The sequence below is a fragment of the Clarias gariepinus genome, chromosome 26, assembly GCF_024256425.1.
Source record: "Clarias gariepinus isolate MV-2021 ecotype Netherlands chromosome 26, CGAR_prim_01v2, whole genome shotgun sequence".
Lineage (NCBI taxonomy): Eukaryota > Metazoa > Chordata > Actinopteri > Siluriformes > Clariidae > Clarias > Clarias gariepinus.
The window spans coordinates 3,920,122-3,937,192 of record NC_071125.1 but is presented as its reverse complement, the minus strand read 5'-3'; the positions used below and the strand labels follow the sequence as shown (position 1 = coordinate 3,937,192).

The 17,071-nt window shown below is 40.2% G+C and overlaps 1 protein-coding gene across 1 annotated transcript in view; it reads left to right on the top strand.

The window, feature by feature from the left end:
* The window catches only part of znf385d (zinc finger protein 385D), a 79,342-nt gene extending 72,066 nt beyond the window's left edge, over positions 1-7,276 (top strand). Inside the window, exons 5-8 of the mRNA XM_053487492.1 lie at positions 2,030-2,275; positions 2,960-3,141; positions 4,188-4,301; positions 6,363-7,276. Of these exons, the coding sequence (XP_053343467.1) occupies positions 2,030-2,275; positions 2,960-3,141; positions 4,188-4,301; positions 6,363-6,584 (764 nt within the window). The 3' untranslated portion in view covers positions 6,585-7,276. The remainder of the gene's footprint in view (positions 1-2,029; positions 2,276-2,959; positions 3,142-4,187; positions 4,302-6,362) is intronic.
* The last annotated feature ends 9,795 nt before the right edge of the window (positions 7,277-17,071 follow it).

The following is a 17,071-nucleotide window of genomic DNA, read 5'->3' as shown; positions in this document are numbered from 1 at the left end:
ACTGTGGCAGGTGGAGTTAGAGCGTTTTGCAAAATCACACTGAAATAACCTAAACTAATTTGACATAAGATTTTAGTGCCTGGGCATTTCTAACACCCTTGTGACACCCTTGTGAACCCATGCACAAAATATACTTGTAATACTTATAGCTTTTTTTTCATAAAAAAAAAAAAAAAAGCTCAATACTGCCAAAATGCACATCTCATTTTGCTGTCAAACTTTTCATTTATTCATATATTTCCTCCCATAACCCTGGAACGGGAACAAGGCCATTCAAGGTTTCATATTTAATAACTCTATAATATGAAATTTGTTCTGTAAATTAGAACAGTTTCAGCGTTGTTGGAGAGGTCAGACTACTGCGTGTCCCAGCATGCGTTAAAAGCATTTGTAATTTGCCGTAGCCTGAGGCAGCAATCACAGATGCATTATGCAAAAAAAAAAAAAAAAAAAAAACAGTAACTGTGTCAGAGGTTTACTTTCAGTTAATATCAGCCGTATTAGCATTTGGTTAATTTACAGAGTTCAGCATTTAGCCTAAAGATTTCTAAAGGGAATTGATTTGTAAAAACCCTGGTAAAAATGAAAGTGTCTGGCCTCACCTTCATCTCGCCCAAAAATAATTCCACCAAAAGATCAATCTTTATATAATTATCTACAATGACATGGTGTTACATAATACATAATACTATAATGTACAAGAATACTTTATTTATAAAGTGTATTACTGTTTGCATAGCTTACAGTGTTTCTGCAAATTCGAGTAAATAATGAAACTCACTCACCATCTATACCGCTTTATCTTGTATTAAGGGTCGCGGGGGGCCTGGAGCCTATCCCAGGAGACTTAGGGCACGAGGCGGTGTAAACCCTGGACAGGGTGCCAATCCATAGCAGGGCACACACACATACACTACGGGCAATTTGAGAATGCCAATTTGCGTAATCTGCATGTTTTTGGACTGTGGGAGGAAACCCACCAAACACGGGGAGAACATGCAAACTCCATGCACACAGAAATGGGAATTGAGCCTGAACCCGGACCCTGGAGGTGCAAGGCGACAGTGCTAATCACTACACCACTGTGCCGCCCTTATAAGATCACAATAAACCCAGTATAAGATTATTATTATTATTATAAGGGGTGTATTTGTAGGCAAAAATCGCTGTTTGGTACATTTTCTTTACAGTAAAGTGGAAAACAGATTTGGTATATGATATTTAAAGTATATACAAATGACAAGAGAAGGACGGAGACGGTGGGCAGAGACCGAACTAGAACAGAAACGAAAGCATTCCATCCAAAGCATATGATGTGAAACCAAACAAAACATGAATGGCTTAACTGTAGTGCATGCTGAGAGAGGAAATTCGTGATGTAAGATCAATTGATTGACCAAGTATATCAGTTATCCAAATTTAAATTCAGAATAATAAACCTGAACGTGATCTAGATGAGGCCTCATGTTTGCATTCCAACACACTGGTCACCGCCGTGCAATAATTTATAAGCTTTTTCTAAAAGGTCCCGGGCGTCTCTGGATACATTCCGTGAGTTGGACGATATGTGACTTGGAAAAATGTTAAAATAACAAAATAACAAAAGTTGCGTTTCGCCCACTCTCTTGGGAAGTGATAGGAACCTCAGCTGTGGTGCTGTTCGCATGCCAGTTGTGTGCAGCTGTGTTCATGATGTGACCATGTGTTTTCAGCGTTATAAATAATAATGGGAACTGTTCAAGGCAGCTTATGTACACTAACAGAGAGACTTTTACCAAATGGGTCAAGGATTTTCTAGCTCCTCAGCTAGAGCAGTAGTAATGACACATCATTAACACCACATCAGCAGCACATCAGCACATTGTTAATTATATTCCTTTAATGGTACACCAAAGTTCCTGCAACCCAAATCTTCTAGTACCAATTCGAAAACACTGCAAAATGAGGTAACAGACGAAATCTGAAACCGTCAAAGGTTTGTTGATGTTCAGGAAGGTAACCTTGAACTTGCTCTCTATCCCGTTTTCAGAAGCCATCCCTGATCCATTACAGCCGGCGATTTCTCCATCTCCAGCAAAATGCGGGTCCAGCATGGCCTCCCCCGAGGCCGAGTTTACCTCAACAGAAGGACAGAGTCCGGACCTCCCTCCTGGAGCAGCCCAGGACCCCGAAGCCGAGAAGGAGACGGAGGAGGAGAAAGCCTTGCGTCTCCTTTACTGCTCGCTTTGCAAAGTCGCCGTCAACTCAGCGTCCCAGCTCGAGGCTCACAATAGCGGTAAGAGAGAGAGAGAAAGAGAGGTTTCTCTACTTTTCATCCCAAAGGTCATCCTGTAAGATAAGATGATTTACAGCAAATCAAGTTCGGCGTGAAAGGATATCTTGGACGTGAACAGAAAGTGGTTTAAGATTGATGCAGCTGATGCAAGATATCCAGGATTAAAAGAGTTTTTATTTTGACTTCCAGAGTTTCTTTTTTGTCTGAAGGGTATCTGATTATTTTGGGTTAAAAGCCGCGTCATGATTTCCTCAGTGCGTTATGACACAAAGACAGTAATGTAAAAAGCAAAGCACGAAAACATATTCCATCTCAATATTCTCCAGACTGCTGCCGAGGCGATAAGCAGGATACTCTGTAAAGACGAACAGCTACAATCCGCGCCAGAATGGAGTCATCTAGTAGAAATATTCGTCCATAACATGAACACTCAGCAGCTGTCTTCGCACATCTTTATAGTATTAAATCACCAATGAGATTTCACCACCTAACAGTAGCATCTGAGCACAATAGCTCTACCGAGAGAACCGCACTGCAGCAAAATAGCCAAAGTCCCAATATGCATGAAAAGAAAAAAAAAGAGAATCGTTTCCAAAAATTCAGAGCTGATTCTTGAATGTCATCTTTATGGTCCTGTAGTGTTTCATATAACGCAACAGTGCTGTTTTTGTATTCGTTCCTCAGGCACAAAGCACAAGACCATGCTGGAAGCGCGGAACGGGAACGGCTCCATCAAGTCCTTCCCCAGGCCAGGGGTGAAAAACAAGCTACTGTCGCCTAGTGCTGCATCGACGGGCCTGCAGAACAAGACATTCCACTGTGAAACATGTGACGTCCGTGTCAACTCCGAGACGCAGCTCAAACAGGTCAGAAGATCCCTGTGATGGAAAAGGAGAAATTAGAGAAGTTGTTTAAAATATGTGATTATTAATATGGATTTTGATATGCATTTATTTGTTACAGACACATTACTATATAGAAACATTATTTTCTTGCTCGGGAAATGTTAAGGGCCTCGCTTAAGGGTCCAACTTGGCAGAGCAGGGCCTTGAACCCCTGACCTTCTGATTAGCACCCCAAATGAAGTTTGAATGCCTTTTATTAGGATACATAATCTGATTCATTATTAAAACAGCATCATCTGTATTTACAAAATTTAATCCATGAATGCATGAAACAACAAGTGAAGAACAAAACACTCGATCTAATGCATGCTGTTATATGGGGGATAAAACATCAACAATACAGTAGGTTAATGTGAGACAGTTAAATATCTAAAGATTCAGTTTTCTATAAGAGCACATTGTAAAGTAATTCAATACATATGATCTAGATAATATATTAATTGTTAAGTAATGATGTACTTTTCCCATTTATTCTAACTTTTATTATTTGTGAAAGTGTTATAACTTGGACAAATAGACCTTTCAGCTCCAACCTCATTACAAAGCCCTGTAACTGGAGACTCCTTCCATGATTCTTCAACATGTCCTTTTAGAAAACGTCCCTGTACTGTCAATTTTTTTTTTTTTCTTTTTTAAAACTTTTTCAGACTTTAAAAAATCTGATTATTGTTACTTTTAGGTTATTGCAGCACATCACTGTAGCTTGCAGGATTGGCGCTAAGTGTCGCATCACAATGAAGTGTATTATGATTAAACATAAAGTACTAGTCGTCTAATTTCCTGATTGTTTCTTCTGGTCTGAAATCTAGTATGTCTGTCCAAGGTGCAATCAGCAAATGTGCTTGACTGCATTACAAAGGAACTGGATGCAGTTTTACTTACTCCATTACTTAGCTACATTAGCTAAGACGGTAGCTCCAGGGCAAACGTTAGACACGAAAAACCATGACTGATCGACTAAAACTGTGTTCCTCAAACCCAGTAACCGTGCATATCTCAACTTTCAGCACATCAGCAGCCGGCGCCATAAAGACAGAGCGGCTGGAAAACCGGCCAAGCCCAAGTACAGCCCCTACACTAAGACCCCAAAAGGACAGACCAAACAGCAAACAGGAAAAACAGTAAGACTACAACAGACGTTATGCATGCACTGTTAATTATGAACACGCATCAAGGTTTTGGCACCAATTACAAGATCAATCTAGTGGTCACTGCTTAGCTCCTGTAGAAGCTTGGTAGTGCTGAGGCCATCCTTTTCTATCCTTTTTTTTTCCATTGACTTGCATTAAAATCATATGCTATGGCCTTCACGCTGACCAGATCTCAACCCAGTGAGAGATTTCAAAGCTAGTTATTAGACACGTTCTTCACCACCATCATCAAACCATCATATAAAGGAATATCCTCTGGAAAAATGACTGCTCCGTCTCTCAGAGAATCAGTGCCAAGACGCATGTAATGGGGGAACACCTTACTACTACACTTTATGTTGGATTTTCTACTGCAGTTTCCTTTTGGAGTTCAGATTACTATAATGAATTAACCGTTTTGATGTGTCAGGACTAATTGTTGATCCTGACTGTTACGGGATTTTGTTATTTTTGGCACACACGTGACTAAAGTATTGCTAGCTAGAGAGACAGACTTTTCAAACAGACATCATTTATACTTAATAACCGATGAAACTATTGTGCCAACATTTCGCCTGCCAATTTACATTAATATGAATTTATTGGAAGAAATTAAACACGAGTTTGGAGCCCCAAACTGAACGGAGTGCTTGGCCATCCGTTGCTTTCTGGCCTCAGGTTTTTTTTTTTCCCCAGCATACTGTGTTCTCAGCTGCTAACACTCTGCCACACCAACTGTATTTCTGCACTGAGTTTAGAAAACATACAGTTCCCAAATGACCAGGATGCACGTAATGAAATTAACCATGAAGTTTTTCAGCATAGTTTCCTAATGGACTCAGATTTCGGTTAATCCCACCAGCACGGGGGATCCAAAAGACTCCCAGTAACAAACACTGCGGCTATAAAACATGGAAGTGCTTGTTTATTTGCTGACAGGAAGACATTTACAAAACAGCACTTAGGTTCATAAACACGTTTTTATGTTTCAGCGACTATATGTTTATTAGGGATATATATTTATATATACTGGGATGCACCTGTATTTATTTGCATGAATGATATTAGAATTGCCTGATTTAGTCCCGCAGCACAAATGGTCACAAAGATGCTTTGGAATGGTCACTTTATTTAGTAAATACAACTTTGTACGTTCGAACATTAAAGAATTTCCCATTTCAACAAAAGCAAAATAGAGCATGTTAATGTTTTGTTGCCATCTTAGTGTATTTGTCATTAGATCTGGTAACTCTTTAGAGACTTGTTCCCAGTAACCAGTCATGGATTACCATTGTTTCCCAATAACTGACCACTGTAACTAGTTACAGATTGCATTATTTCCCATTAACCAATCATGGACCACCATCATTTCCCAGCAGCCAATCACCGAATATTATTATTTCCCAGTAACCAATCACTGATTACCATTGTTCCCAATAATCAATCATGGCTTACCATCGTTTTCCAGCAACCGATCACAGATCATTATTCCTAACACCCAATCACAAAATCCAAATTTTTCCCAATAGCCACTCACAGATTGGCATTGTTTCCCAATATCAAATCACAAATGATCATTGTTTCCCAATAACCAGTCATGGATTGCTGTTGTGTCCTAATAATTAATCATAAATTACTATGGTTTCCCAACAACCAGTCACAGATCATTATTCCCATTACCAGTATTCTAATTATATAGTAAATACACAAAGATGACTTCTTCCTTTCGGAAAAATTTTAAATATTTCTTTATTTCTTAATACAACTTTGTTTAGATCTGAGTTTAGATCTAAAGTATTCCTTAAATCTTTCTTTATGTAACACGATTTGATGTGAAAACGATCATGGCAATTTATTAAATGTGCAAATTAGACAATGATGTCTCTTAGGACGAATTTTTCAGGAGGCACTAACAACACTGGTTAGTAATGGAAGTTGATGGTGTGCCACAAAGGCCAATTCTGTGACCGTTTTTTTCCCCCCTTATTCTTGCCTTATATTGCAAACAAAACTTTAAATTTAACAAAAATCTTTCTCTCTCTCTCTACCCAGCCGGTGAAGCTGCCTCTAAGTAAGGACATGGGCCAAACGCTGACCGCCGCAATAGTACCCTCTCACTTGGCAGCCGTTGCCGCAGCAGCCGCCGGGTTCCCGCTTCGTGCCAGCCATAACCCATCCCTTTTCCAGACTCAATCTCTCCCCACAACACTTCTTCGCCCTGCACCTGGGCCTATTAGGACCAGCCATACGCCGGTACTGTTCGCTCCCTACTGACCTCCGAACTGTGACTTCGGATTAAATCTGACACACCATCTCAGCGTTAATTTAATTGTGGTCCGGTCCAGTGTGGATTATTGCCTTTTTCTGTCCATCATCACACAAATAATCCGGTACGGATCTGATGTGTGATAGTATACCGCAATAATGAAAAAGACAAACCAGGTAACTATGCATTGTCATTACCATATGACACACTGATTCAAAGCTCGAAATGGATTTAGGGGTTTATTGTTGGAGGAATCTTTTTTCTGTTTTCTTTTTTTGGGTTTTGTCATGTCCAAAAAATATATTAAAAGATTTTTATGTATGAGAAGAGAGAGGAGAAAGTATGGGAAAATAAGTTCTACTGCTCAGCTGTTTGCACTTTAAGCCCTTCCTTCTGTGGATGTCTTCAGTGCTTTAGATCAGTAGAACCTGGTTTATTCCTTCCTGTATGTTGTGATTTATTTGTACGCACGTGCATTTGATGTTGTGTGAATGGACGATGGAGTGAAAAGTGAATTACTGCTGATTTATTACCTGCTAAGTAAAGTGTGTGTGTGTGTGTGTGTACATGTTTGTACATCCCTTAAAGCTACCCATGCAAAAATCTACACAGGTCAAAAGGACGGTAAAGCTCATCTATCTCATCAAACAAATGTGAAAAAAAAAAACACAGGATTTCAAATAAAATCTTACTTTGCTAACTTGTGTATGCTGAAATAATACTTTATACAAATTAACATACACACACACACACAGACACTCACATCATGTTTTGATTAACCTCACTGATGAATGACGGCTAGGAACTCTCCCCACGTGTCCAGTTTCCACATTAGAGCAGCTCTGTTTATTCTGGTGCAGAAAAACAAAAAACCATCGAAAATGAGGAGCAAATGAGCAGCGAATCAATTCTGCCTAATTATGAAACGTGCGAGGATAATAAACATGCATTCCATAATTCAAGCCAAAACAATGCCACGTGTACCCTTTAAAACCCTGACGCTCCACTGGGTCTCTGGAGTCTGAGTGGAGCGAGTGTGAGGCTCGTTGTCAAAATCTCCAGGTGTTGAATGAACTCAGCTGTTCCCTCCACGGACCTACACTTGAACTCTCTCCCTTGTCTTGTATAAATTTCCCACTATGACTTATCCCTGCCTGAAGGAGACTGAGGGGGAAAGTCTCGCAAGTGCACGCTCCAAGCATAGCCGAGACGTTAGTCTGGTAAGCAGATAGAGCGGGAGTTGCTGAATGGGATTGCTGGCGCCGTCATGTGGCCATAACTTATTTATGAACTAATAATGACCAACATCTGTATATGGGATGGGCTCTCATTTTTTTTCTTTTCTTTTTTTTTTTTGCAGTTCCAGGAAGCTGTCAGTGTACACACACAAGCACACACACATATGCACACATTTCTGAATTGGATCCTATCCAGCTGAGGAAGCAACATTTTAGGTAGACCAAATTGAATTAAGAGCTCTGACCTGAGCTTTTACAGATAGCGAGCTTCTACTGGTTTTGGGCGCTCAGAAATCCAATTTTCGCGATTTTCCAGTTCCGGCCTTAAATCCTCAGCGCCTTCTTTGTTGATGCGAAAGAAAAAGCTTCTCATACGACATGCACACTTAACCAAGAAAATGTTCACTTCAACTTATGGAAAGTATATTTGTAGTGCTGCAGCGACCGCTAAATGCAACCTATGAAAAAAATCCACCATGCATGATTTAAATCATTTTTTTCTTTGAATATACTTCCCTTTTTTTTTTTTTTTTTTTTTAAAGTAGGCTGGGGTCAGAGCGCAGGATCAGCCATTTTATGGCATCCATGAAGCAAACAGGGTTAAGTGCCTTGCTTAAGGGCCCAACATTGGTAACCTTGCAAAGCTGGGGCTCGAACCACCAACCTTCTGATCTGTATGTATATAATCCATGTATCATCTTTAGTCGTATATAAAAAAAAGATGCATCCCAATGAAACTCTTGGTTAATGGTTTTCTACCTTACTTGCCTGCTTGATGGGAAGAATAAAACCTTGCTTCATTACAATCAATCTCAAAGCCCTTTTTAACTGTCCGGCTCTCTTACCTCCTTATCTGCCCACTCAACTTCCAAAGCTTCAAAGCTCATGCTGATCTGGCCATCACTGGAATCCTGCTCGTCGTCTCATAAATCACTAATCAGCTCAAGTGTGTCTGCTCTACTGCATTCTAGAACTTTTGCACCAAATGTCTCCATTAATTCGTATTCAGAAGGTAAGCCAGGGGAGAAGTTCTCTTGCTAACACTGAAACTTGATCATTACCCCTTATGGTTGAGTATTATTATTTTTTTATTTTATTTTCTGGTATTAAACAATGTCTAAAAACCGCCATGGGGATACAGTAACAATGGCCATCTGTGTTGTCTATTTATTAGTAACCAACTAAATATCACCAAGCACAGTGTCATTCAGATTTATGTTGCAGGATATGCACACAGTGCTGCGCCAAAAAAAAAAAGGTCTTTATATTTTCTTTTAGCATTTCTTTGTATTAGACTAATTTAAAAAAAATGGGAACAAATGCTTTAATGCACCAAGCTGGAAAGTGCAATCAGTTTCAAAATTCTTTGTTTATATAACACCCTCAGCAGCAACCTCATTTCCCCCCTCGTCTGTTCCAACATCCCAGCGGCCTGATCATAGGTCATCATCTGCGCCTGATTCTTCTGCACCTGACGTAACAAAAAACGTTCATCTCAATCTTCTCAGGTTTGATTGGACTGAAAGCGAGAGACAAAAATGTCCTCCCGGAAGCCCGGAGACCTATTCCCCAAAAATATATTAAAAATACAGGAAAGTCTGGTTCCTTAGAAGCAGAAAATGGAGAAATGAGAGGTTGATCAGTATTGTTAGCCCTTCAAGGTCCCATATTTTACTATTTTTGTTAAGTTAACAAAAAAGGGTCTCTGTGTGTTCATGCTCCAGTTGAAATATAATACAGACCTAAAACTCAGTCTGCTTTAATTTTTTGATTCATGTGTTATTTTAGTGTCTATGTAAATAAGCACAGATTAGACCACACCCCCTTAAAAGAACAACAGGACTGAGTAACATGCTGGGGGAGGGTACCTGTATCTTCCTATATGATGTCACATTAGGGGGAATATCTAATTGTCTTGTTTAAACCTTGGACAATCCAATGGGAAAAAGAACAAAAAAATGTTCAGTGCTTTTTTTTCCTCCAGTTTTTGACCAAAAATGAACTAAAATATTGACCAAAATGTGTAAAGATCATTTGCTGTGTAAAGATCTCTTCTTAATGATTTCGAACCTGTATCCTCTGAATGGTAAGAAATGCAATTGAACAATGGAAAATTCCTCCAGCCTTCTGTTATATTAATTCTGACTTTAAAAGCTTTCTCAACTAGTCACCATTTCAGACTCGGCGCTGCATAATGACACACTTGAGTGCAAAGAATTCTATCTTTGAGAGTGCATTGCGGCACATTTTCTCTCAACGCAACCTACAACGGATGAGCTTGAAAACCTTTCTTTTCAAGTGCTTGAAAGAGGGAGAGAATGTAGGGGGGGGGGGGGGAAGAAATAAAATATACAGCATATACTGTAATGGAAGTACACAGGCCGGCAGAAATTCCTCCCAGTAAACGGATGGATGGTTCGGTCATTCCCGAGGTTCTGATCAGGAGGAGTTTAGTTAGTAATTAGCATTCTGTCACAGGAGGATTGGCTTTTTCTTTGCTCATATTGCACTCTCTGTGCTAGATAGCCTGGAGCTGTGAAAGCCTACGGCGTGCGATGCATCACACGAATCTCCTGCAGGAAATGGAGCAATTTCATGGATCATGCTGACAGAGGGTTGCAGTCTCAATTTGACCCCACAGTTCTCTTGGGAGGGAGTTACTATCTGCTGAAGGAATGTGAATGACCTGATTATAAAGGTGACTCCATAGACTGCAACACTCAAACACTTCGGGAAAAACTTCTCACATCTGACGTCAACAGAATACCTGCAGAACTTGTACAAACGGGAACCCAATTGGTGCTTGTCATTCTGCGCTCTAGGGAAGAGTTGGCATGGTGGGACCATCATAAGTGCGTACGGAGATGCACCTGTTCTTGTAGGAAAGCACGCTGTTATAGGGTTTTACATAGAACTTCCATTTGAGAGACACATTCTATTAGAGTGAACAAAATTGAAAGAATCTAAAAATGACCAGATTTTCACTTTCAATTTGGTTTGTCTTGTGTTGCTCTGGTTGAGACCATTGAAGAACCCTTGTAGGATCCCTATAGAAAGGTAGAACTGGTAATTATCTCTAGAACGGTTTGAGCATACATATGTTTCTGATTCTCCAATGGAAATATATGAGGTAAAGTTTCATGAAACTAAGAGAACTACACTAATTGAAATGAATGATTTAATGGTTACACTATCAATAAAGACTCTTAGCCTCATAGGTTCCACTTGGAACCCTTTCTGGTAGGAAAACTTGTATGGTTCTAGATAGAACAAGAGTAATTCACATTAAAAGACCCTAAAATCATATGTTCATACTAGTAACCTAAAGGCATCTGACGTTTTTTTCCTTGTTTCCTTTTAGAAATAGCTCCATGTACTGTATTAAAGTGCTAGATCTCATGTTCTCTCATTGGGACTGAAGAGCATATGTAGTGTTATGTAAAGGCTTTACATAAAGCTCTATAACAGAAGGTGAACCCATTGGAGTCAGCATTTCAGTAATTTAATCTGCATGTCATTGGATGGTGGGAGGAAACTGGAGTATCCGGAGGAAACCCACCAAGCATAGGGAGAACATGCGAACTCCATGCACACAGACCCGAGGTGAGAACCGAACCTCAAACACATCACTGCGCCACCATACAGTATATATAATATGGTTGAATGAGGATGAATATTGGTGGATAGTCTAGTGCAAATTTATGTTTTGAGTTATAGCCATTGAAAATGGCAGCAGTGCAAAAATAGGTGGTGCATGACTGAGGTGGAATGAAAGTCAATGCAGATAAGGGTACATGATGGGTAGATAAATAAATATGACTGTGGACAGTGAGTCTGTTATGAACAAGAGCAACATGTATAACCGAGGATGAGTAGTGGTTGAGGGACCACCTAACTAAGAAATCCACTCATATCCCCGGGTAAACCCCTGGTGAACCCCAGTCGACAGACCAAAAAAACATTGTTCTAGCACTTAAGAGGTAAGTTTTGGTCTTTCTTTTCAAGAAAGGTCTTTATGCGAGCAGGTTCATCATGGAGCTTGATGGGTTTTGCAAATACACTTGACACAATACAGTTCTTGCAAGAACTAGTCCAGAACAGCTGAGCGTTGTGTCTTAAAATAACAACTGACTGTTGTAGTTGTTGTTACGTAATTACCTAATGCCATGTGTGTTATTTTATAGTTAAAAACAAAAACAAATCCCAAATCTTCTCACAGTCCAAAGAAATGCAGTTTAGGCATACTTGGTGTTACCCATAGTGTGTGAATGTGTGTACCCTGTGATGAATTGGCACCCCGTTCAGGATGTTCTCCGCCTCGTGCCCTAAGTCTCCTGGGATAGGCTCCAGGCCCTGCTGTGACCCTGTATACAGCATAAATGTGTTCCGAAACTTTTGACTGGTCCTGTAAGTAGAAAGATGATCTAGAACCTTCTAAGAACATTTGATGATCCAAAAGCCTCTTTAATTAAAAGTTTTATAGCATCGTAAATGGTTTCTACTACAGCAGTCTACATAGATCCCTTACATTGCAAAGACCCTAAAATTGCTCGAGACCATTATCTAAAAGGCTTTGTTTGTCCGTTTTCATGTAGAACCCGACAAAAGAAGACAAAAGAAGGCGTCACTTTCGTATAAAAGAATCCAAGTAGAGCTCTTAAGGAACATTTAAACAATTAACCGTTTAAAGATAACCATTAAATGGAGGCTTTTTGTAGAGCACAGTATAGAATATAAGACACAAAGGGTCCTCCTGGGATTTTTCCACGGGAGTCTCGGTAAGGATTTGAAATATTGCTGTTCTGGCAGCTAATGGCTGTCGTTATTCAAAAGATGACACACAGTATGTGACGTGTTCAAAGACAATTATGAGAGCTAATATGGGAGGCCAAGTTTACTTTTAAGCAAGAAAAATAGAGATGATCTGTGCTGTTGACTCAGAGGAGTCATGGATCGAGTCTGGTGGGAATTGACTACGCTCAGTGGAAGGTAATTAATAACAGCGCAAAAGGATTTAATTTCAGGTTGACTTGGAGGTAATGTAGCATTGCATTCAGCAAACTAAAGTCGGGCTTCGGTATTATTAAGACCACTCATATCTATTACCTCTGAAAAATGAGCCTTTCTTAGAATTCATTTAATCCAGCACAGGGTTCGGAGGTGTATTTTCATGCAAGAAACCCATTCTTTTTTCACTTGTTGAAAGTTCTTGGTGTACAGTAAGACCTGTATGGGTTCTGACCATACACTAAGAGAAATAAAGCTACTAAACTGCATCATGGTTGGGGTTGTTATGTCAACTGTAGATGTTTAGGATTTATACTTCTTACAATAGTTAAATTTTTTATTCGATCATTATGTAACAGTACAGCACATGCACAAATATTAAAGGTGGACTCCGTGGGAACCTCTGCATCACCCATCACAAAATTTGTATAGAATGTCTTTTGCTTTCTCCAAGTATCTGTATGTTCCAGCATGCCAGTGCTTCTGTTTACAAAGCGAGGTCTATAAAGACAAGAATAGCCAAGTGTTAGGATTGGAGTTGTAGAACCTTCGAGTCTTGACCTTAAATCCCGCACTAAAACCCTGACTGCTCTCAGACTTCCTTGCCTGACCTCACTAATTCTTCTGTGGAGGACAGATGTACCCTTGACAGTACCCCCTAGACAACAAGGTCCTAGTCATGAAGTTTGGTACCCATATGTCTGAAAGTGCAAATCCTGAATTTAATTTTAAATCTGAATTCATATACAGCACTTGCTCTATGAATACAGACGAGATCATGGGCAAAAACCCATCAAGCACCATGATGTAACTGGTTCTCATGAAGACCTTTCCAAAAAAGCATGACCAAAAGATACCTCTAAAAGTTTTAAAAGCTTCCCAAGGCTTCACAGTGTCATACTGGTTAACACAGCACCTCCAGGGTCCAGGTTCAATTCCCACCACAGGTCTTTTCTCCCCATGCTTGGTGGGTTTCCTCCAGGTACTCCAGTTTCCTCCAACAGTCCAAAGACATGCAGAATGGGCTAACTGGTGTTACCAATGAGTGTGTGAATGAGTGTGTGGTGTGTGCAGCAAGGGATTGGCACCCTGTCCAGGGTGTACACCGCCTTGTGTCCGAAGATTCCTTTGATAGGCTCCAGGTTTCCTGTAACCCTGGTGTAGGATAAGGAGTATGGAAGATAAATAAATAAAACGTCCCCTTCACCTCAGAAGTACTCAATCAGCTCAGACGTATTTGGTGTTCTAACTTTTGGCACTGGAGCTTTATCAAATAACTGAAATCTCTCAGCAAAATCTTTCTTATAAACTTCTCGAAGTTTTTCAGCATCCTGTTTTTCAGCATCGTACCACAGGCTAACATCGATGTGGTTCAGTACACCATTGGATTTATCATAATGTAAGTTTACTGTGTCCTCGAATGTGCAATCTTTGACGATCTTTGCGAATTTGCAAGACAATACTAAAGAAATGAAACTGGCAGTGCTTTATTCACTTAGACGTTCCGTGAACCTGTGCTCCCTGTAACCTTTAACTGCATGAATGAACGTCTACAAGTGTTTCTAATAAACCATCTAGTAAGGGTACGTAGACGTACGAGATACAGAAACGCAGATTCGCCTGCATATAACACTGTATAAATACTTCAGGCACTTAAATAAACTTGATGACGCCTTTTTTTTTTTTATTAGCACTAGGGGTTTATAATAAAGTTTAAGGTTAACTGTATTTAAATGATGATTCAATTTAGTTTAATTGTAATTGTATAGGAGCTTTACAGCAATAAAAATTCTGGATGTAAATTTCAATATCCCAGCTTTATAAAGTTGTCCCTAACGACCATGCTGAACTCCTCGAGATGACACGAGGTAGAAACCTTGAGGAGCCAGAGTCAAGGGGGATAGAGCGACTTTACACAAAGCCGTTCTGTAACTTTGCCATAAGGTCAAAAGTGCAACTGTTTAACGATTACCGCGAAGTCCACATTGTTTAGGCAATAGATTTTCCCTTACTTTGCTTATTCTAAAGTCTATAAAACTCTAGAACTCTACAATTAAGACTGAACTGGATTAAATGACATTTGTCTCCATGCTTTGTACCCTATGTTCTCCAGGCAAGGCTCAGGATCCACAGTTCTGATCTGGTTCTCATTAATCTGGGAACATGGATGGCGGTATAACATAGAGCCTTAGAGGTTGAGATGTTTGAGCAGAGCATACAGATGGGGAGATGAGAGAGTTCAAGCAATGTGATAGCAGTGTGTGGTAAATTTCACTGCATCTTGCCTGGTATAAGGAATACACAAAGGTCCACACAACCACCACGATCCCCGTACAGGTTTTCCTTCTTCTAGAGTAGAGACGATTGACAGTAACGAATGCAGCAGCCCAGTTATCGCCTTAATGGGACTGTCAGTGACGCATCATCTTGGTACTCCAGGTGACAGGTGGGACAAGTGAAGCGTGCCCGGGCCTCATCAGATCCTCACAGATAAGAGGACACGATTCAAGTCGTCACTTTGTTGTTCTGATCAGGTAAAAGATGCAAAATTATCACCAGCACAACCTGATGGTGTATCAAATGATGGAAATCGGGTCGAACCTGTCCTGCAAAATCACGCAAAATCAAACCCTCAGAGGAACCTGTGCATGCAAAAGTCCTGATGGGACACAATTATATTATAAAATAAATAAATAGATAATGCATCTGGAAACAAGTAGAGTGTTATGGTACATCATATACTTGTACCCTGCGATTTTCAACCCCATCCATGGCGGGGAAGCCTTGTACCCCAGGTCCCCTGCTCCTGCACCCCTTACAAGGAATAAGTGATACAGAAAAAAAGAAATCAGTGGATGTGTATGTAGTTGGTGCAAGACAGGTCTTCATGAACTAGGGCTGCCATCTAGTGGTCAACATGCACAAACACACATCAAACTATTTTAATGTGTCCAGGTTATACATTTCAATTATTTCACTGCTGATGCATTTGCCTTAATTCTCCCCCCCCCCCTCCCCCCTATGAAAATGAACTGAATATACTACTGTTTTGGGTTATGATCTGAACACCATCAAAACTTAATGCAACTACAACTGGATATATACCTGACCGAAATCACCAAACAGGAAAAATAGACAGAGGACAAAGAAAGAAAAAAAAAGGAAGAAATATTGCATTTCATACTTGATCATGCCTAAAAGCACTCAAAAGCATTTGATTTGTCTGCACTGCTAGATTTTGGCCGGCTTTGGTTAACCAGCTGCAGAGCTTTTGTCCCAGTTCCCATATTTGTCATAGTTGCTAAGGAGACCAGTTGCTAAGGGGAGTTGAGTAAACAGCCAACAACCATCCAAGTGGCACTTGAGGACTTCAAAAGCAGAAGGAAAACATGGCCCGCCTGAATCACAGGCCTGTTGAAGTCTGAAATGAATGGTGGCTTCTCTGAAGGAGGATAGCAGGCTCTTTGTTCACTGGACCAGTTCTTGGCTTGGACTTGATTTCTGAAGTATTTCTAATGGACTTCGGTTTGTAAAACAAAGTGGGGATTGTGTCATTTTCTTTGATTATAACTTTGATGCACTTTTGCTATCCTTAACTTCCGAGAACATATGCGACACACCAGGACCTCGGGCTTGTATGGAGCTTCCGCAACACAATTGCTTTGCTTTTGCTATATACGTATTGTATATATGAATAGCTCTTTATACTCTTGGACTAAAAAGAAATTGTCAGATTTGCAATCCCTTCTCTGAAAGTGTCACCTGGAAAGCATTTACATCAATCTAGGAAAGCAGCTCATTGAGGCGTCCAGCAAGAAGACAGCAACATCTTGATTGCATGTCAAAAAAAAAAAAAAAAGTTAACAGAAAATGGCCATGGTCATAACTGAGAATCACAAAGGGAAAACCAGAAACACCATCACCCAAGTGGCACATGATCCACATGCTCTAGAATGGCATTTCCAAGTGAGAATCCATCCTTCCAGAGCTTCGACTCCAGCGGCATGTGATCCCTGTGCCTTAGAACGGTATCTCCAAGAGAGAGACCATATCTCTGGAGCCTGGCCTTTAGTGGCATGCGGTGCTTGTGCCCTACAAAGGCAGATCTACAGTTAGAAAACATCCCCCTATAATCTGTCCTCCAATGGCAAGTGATCCCTTTGCCCTACAACCTCAAGTCCAAGTAAGAAACCATTTCTCTAAAGTCTGGACTTCAGTGGCATGTGATCCATGTGCTCTAGAGTGGTATC